Source organism: Carassius carassius, chromosome 17 (genome assembly GCF_963082965.1).
Source record: "Carassius carassius chromosome 17, fCarCar2.1, whole genome shotgun sequence".
In the NCBI taxonomy this organism is placed as follows: Eukaryota; Metazoa; Chordata; class Actinopteri; order Cypriniformes; family Cyprinidae; genus Carassius; species Carassius carassius.
This window is the reverse complement of record NC_081771.1, coordinates 644950-650368: the sequence shown is the minus strand read 5'-3', so window position 1 is coordinate 650368 and position 5419 is coordinate 644950. Positions and strand designations below refer to the sequence as shown.

General features: G+C 40.7%; 1 protein-coding gene across 1 annotated transcript; it reads right to left on the bottom strand.

Moving 5' to 3' along the window:
* Window positions 1–537: 537 nt before the first annotated feature.
* On the bottom strand, window positions 538–5419 carry LOC132160686 (inhibin beta B chain-like). Its single transcript, XM_059570332.1, has 2 exons — window positions 4839–5419; window positions 538–1482 (listed from the first exon to the last, which is right to left on the bottom strand). The coding sequence occupies exons 1-2, from the start codon at window positions 5224–5226 to the stop codon at window positions 713–715; spliced, it is 1158 nt and encodes a 385-aa protein (XP_059426315.1). The 5' UTR covers window positions 5227–5419; the 3' UTR covers window positions 538–712.

The following is a 5419-nucleotide window of genomic DNA, read 5'->3' as shown; positions in this document are numbered from 1 at the left end:
CTTTATAACTGCAGTGGGCGGGTGTTTCTGTTTAACAGTTCAAAAGGCATCAAAATAAAGTGCATCCATCCTCTGTCCTATGTCATCCACAGAAGTGAGAGAAAAGTGTTTATAATGTTTTAAATATGGATATTTTTCTTAAAAAACACATTGATTTGCTACAGGAGGCCTTTATTCTTTCCCTGGAGCCGTTATGGATGCATGAGCTTTATTGCACTTCTTTTGGACTGTTGAACAGAAAAAAATGTCCAATGCAATTCTAAAGCTTGGAAGAGCAAGGACAGTTTTTATTTTACAACTCTGATTGGATTTGTCTGAAAGAACGAACGCTTTTGTAGCACAAAAGCAGTCATAAGTAGCACAGGTATATTTGTAGCAAAAGCAAACAATGCATTGTAAAGGTTAAAATGACCAATTTTCTTTTATGCCAAAAATCATATCAAGTAAAGATCATGTTCCATGAAGATATAATTATAAATGTCCTACCGGAAATATATCAAAACTAAATTTTTGATTAGTAATATGCATAGCTAAAGTTTTTAAAATAGTTGTATCTCGGCCAAATATTGTCCTATCCTAACAAACCATACATCAATAGAAAGCTCGTTTAATCCCTTATGACTGGTACACCTAGGATGCATTGAGGGTGAGTAAATCACAGGCTAATTTTCATTTTTGCATGAACTAACACTTTAAGTCACGTAATTGTTCTTTATGTGCACCCGCAGGATTCGACGATCATGTCCGGGACGTCGGTCTTCACAATGGTGTGCTGCGAGTTGAAGTAGACCATGGAGAGCGGCCGTCTCTGGATGGGGACGCAGCAGGACGACACGGCCGTGTGGATGCCGTTGGCCTTCAGTTGACTGAAGACGGTGGCGTGGAAAGACGAGGCGATGCCGGGCGAGCCGGATAAATGCTGCGGACACTGTCCCATGCAATAGTTCATATGGTAGCCCTCAGGTGCTATGATCCAGTCCTGCCACTGTATGTCACGGAACTTGATGTAAAAGTCTTTTTTGCAGCACACGCTCGCGTCATCGCCGCATTCCAGCGAGCGTTTGCTCCGCAAGTGTTTGGTGGCATCTTCACGCAACTGCACCTGAGCAACTAGGAACGGCTGATGGGAGGATTCGCCCGATGCTTCGCGACTGCACAAGTTTCGACCGCCATCTTCGCAGTGCACCTCCAGATGGAGCCTCCGCTGACCGCCGTCCAGAAATGTCTGCAGGGCGCTGGTGACCGGGAACGTGTGCCATCCGCCTCGTGACACATCCACGCTCCTCTGGAGCAGCAGCGTGCGATTAGCGGCACTCGACGCCGGCAGGGAGATTTCTGCGTTTACACGGCTGCCGTGATGAGGTGCGTCAGTCTGACTTACATAAAGCCACAGCGACGACTGCAGCACCTGGATGCTGTGACCTTTCTCCTGCAGGAACTGGAACGACAGACTGGTGTCGATGCCGGCAGAAACCTCGGAATCTGGAGAGAAATCAGATACAGGGGCTTAGAAGTGCTTATTTTGCAAGCGGAAGTAAGATGTTATTTTGTGAATGTGCCAGACACTGTAAAAAATCAAAAAGGCAACCAGCTTCAGTAGATTTTTTTAATTAATTTGAGTTCTCTACTTCTTGTTTTCACTTTATACAACAGAAAGTTGAGAAAACTGAAGCTGGTTGCTTTAAACTTTTAAGCCTTCTTAACTTTTTTTTTTTTTTTTTTTTACAGGGTAGGAAAATATGCTATAAAATATATTTTTTTTTAAATTGTAAATAAAGATTCTAGAAAATATTTTATAAGAAAACTCTATTTACAGTCCTTATTCCTCACAATTTCATGTTTAATTCGTTTCAGTTTCTTTGTAATTTATTTTTACATTTAAAAACGTAATTTTAGAGTGATTTTTTTTAAATAAACTCTGTTTATGATTAATAAAAATTATTTTATGAATTAAATTTATATGATGACAAAGTAAAAACAACAACTTTGCATGATCAAACAACATAACCGCTGATTTTGTACAGCTAAAATAACTAGAAGCGATAATACCGGAAGTCCAGCACATTTCTATCACTAATGGCCACGCCCACTCTTAAGTCAAAGGAGGTGGATTGGAACAACATTCTAACATTTAGTTCTTATGCAGTTTTCAATGTGTAGCTATACATACAATTTAATGTTTAATGTTTAGTTTGCACGTGCTCGAAGTGTGCAGACACCAAACGTTTAAAAATTATTTTATGAACGATTTAGAGGCACAAAGTGTCAAATGAACCCACCTTTTACTCGTTAAATATATATAACATTGTTTAGCGTAGGCTATCCTTTGTTTTGACCTTTTAAAAACCAGTTAATCATTAAAGAAACCGGATTTGAATAGTGTATATCGTTCTTAAAGCCATTAATAAGGAAGTCGTGGCCTAATGGTTAGAGAGTCGGAATCGCAATCGAAGGGTTGTGAGTTCGAGTCTCGGGCCGGCAGGAATTGTGGGTGGGGGGAGTGCATGTACAGTTCTCTCTCCACCCTCAACACCACGACTTAGGTGCCCTTGAGCAAGGCACCGAACCCCCAACTGCTCCCCGGGCGCCGCAGCATAAATGGCTGCCAGTGTTGGGGAGTAACTAGTTACATGTAACGGCGTTACGTAATTTAATTACAAAATTATTGTAACTGTAATTAGTTACAGTTACTAAGAAAAAATGAGTAATTAAATTACAGTTACTTATGAAATTTTTAACGATTACAAAGGGGATTACATTTGAATATTTACACACATCCACATACAGATTTAACTAATTTCTTTCCCAATTGCACTGACTATTCTGAGACATACCGCCCTAATCATTTCCGGGATGCGGAAATACAGTCTGGTTCGTAGAATCCAGTCATAAAAACGAAATGCCTAACGCGGACGAATATGCCACATTTTGGATGACTAAATCAAAAGTAGGTCAGTACACTTGAATCAAAACATGACATCGACTAGTGTCTGTGAATATAAGCCCCAAAAATGCAATATATGACTTGCACATTCTGCGTGTCTGTGGAAATCAGGCGCGGACTGGACACCGGGAGAACCGGGACCGATTTTGCCCCAGTATTTAATATCATTATTGTATAATTGCCTGCCGAATGTACTAAAGCGATCATTTGCGAATCCGCCATTTGATAATTAAATCTCTAATAAATCATGAAGTGTTAGTCATGACTCGCGCGCTCTCCGCGCCTCCGCCAAACAGTTTGGATCAGACTCAGAGTAATCAATGCGAGAGAGAGAGAGAGTGAGAGAAAGACTGAGAGAGAGAGAGAGAGAGAGAGAGAGAGAGAGAGAGAGAGAGTGGACTGCTGGAGCAGAGAAGCAGAACTCCTGTTCAGGGTTTCAGGTCAGTTTCATCTGTAAAGATGCTTTTTTGTCTTTGTTTTTTTATTTATTTAATCAAGCAGCAGCACGTTGCTCATCCGTCATCACTCAAAATACTATATAAAGGACATCATTATTATCTGTTGTAATGTTACAGTAGTAATTTAGCTGAAAAAAAAAATCAGATTTTTTTAATAGGTTTAGGGGGAGCTACGACAGACAACAACACAACCCTTAAGAAAATTAACATTTTAATATTTAACTATAAATCCAGAGAAAATGGTTACTATTGGTTAACTGTGGTAACCAAAAATGTAAAATTATTTTACAAATGTATTTATTTAAAAATCCATTTGCAAAAAAACAAGGTTATTTTACTTTTATATAGGCTAATAAAAGCATGTTTAACTTTTGTAAGGGAAAAACATGAATCGTGTACAGTATTAGGATTTTTCTATAAAGATATTGTAGTATTGTAGAGTATTGTATTGTAAAGTATAGTTTTGTTCAATCTTGAGTATTAAAGTCATGAGAGAGATGGATAACAGGACAAAATAAAGAGACTGAAGAGAAAAATGGAAGTGAAGGTGCAGTTCAGGAGACAACTTTTAATTATTTTGCATGTCCCCAAATTAAAGATTTAAACCTTTTTTTTATGTCAGGTCCATACAAAAAATAGTTTTGTCCATGAATTTGTTTGTATGAGGTTGAATTTTCCAGTCTGAATTTTTTTCCCAGTCCGCCCCTCCTGTAAATTAATGGCAAAGACATGGTTTCATTTACTACACATAGGCCTACTGAAGCTCGCAGTGTTTTCAACCTCTGCCGCCTCAATATAGGAGTACACGAGCACATAAACATAATTTCTAGCACTGTTCTGTGTCACTTAATGAGCATTTTACTTATTTTGAGAAAACTATCATCATATACAGAGACAGCAGTTTAAAAAAAACACCAATATTTCAGGAGTTTATTACACAGAATACGTCACATGCTTATTAGATAACTGTATTTAAGTTGATGTATATGCTTTTATTTATTATTCATGAATTTTCACAAATTTATAAAAGTAATCAAAAAGTACTCAAAAGTAATTAGTTACATTACTTTAATAAAGTAATTGAAAAAGTTACACTACTATTACATTTTAAACAAGGTAACTTGTAATCTGTAACCTATTACATTTCCAAAGTAACCTTCCCAACACTGATGGCTGCCCACTGCTCCGTGTGTGTGCTCACAGTGTGTGTGTGTGTGTGTGCGCGCTTCGGATAGGTTAAAAGCAGAGCAGGAATTCTGAGTATGGGTCACCATACTTGGCTGAATGTCACGTCACTTTATTTTTTTATTTTATTTTTTTAATATCAGTATTTTCATAGTAAAAACAATGTTTACATGAGGGGCGTGCGCGCACGTATCAATTTACAATGAATGTTTTAAGAATGCTTATATGAACTACAAGTAAGGTGCACTCACCGACATCAGCGAAGCTCACTATCTCGTACGCCTGGTTGCTCGTGCGTGAGTTTGGCACGTTATTGTCCAGCTCCAGCGTTCCGTCCTGTCTGACGCGGCCCGCGTGGAGCTTGCGCAGCGCCGTCATGAGCGCGGCACGCGGCACCGTCTGCGTGATGTTCGGCCTCTCCCGCAGGTGAAGCTTGCTCAGGATCTGCTGCTTGGCCATCTCGACCAGGTAACGCTCCTCCGTGCCCTGCTCCAGCGCAGGCATGCCGCACGTCGTGCAGCCGGTGGCGGCCGCGCTCGTTCCCCTCACCGTGAGCGCGCTCAGCACCACCAGCGTGGACAGCAGCACCACGGACGCGAGCTCGCACAGGTGCGCCCACGAGAACGACACCAAGAACATGCTGACTTTGCTCGTTTGAGTCTGACAGAGTTCGGAGAGACGCGCACTAGCGAGTGGATGGAGAGGAGTGAGCCGCACCTGAGCACTCGCAAGTGGGGTAATCCATCAAAAGTTGTGGCACGTTTAAGGGACGCACCAATGATGCGCAGGTGAGTGAAGCGCTGCTGGGATGCACATCATGCACACTCCACAC

Coding starts and splice junctions, on each gene's coding strand:
- LOC132160686 (XM_059570332.1), bottom strand. CDS start 5,226: ATGTTCTTGGTGTCGTTCTCGTGGGCGCACCTGTGCGAGCTCGCGTCC. Junction 1,483..4,838: donor AGTGAGCTTCGCTGATGTCG/GTGAGTGCACCT, acceptor ATTTCTCTCCAG/ATTCCGAGGTTTCTGCCGGC.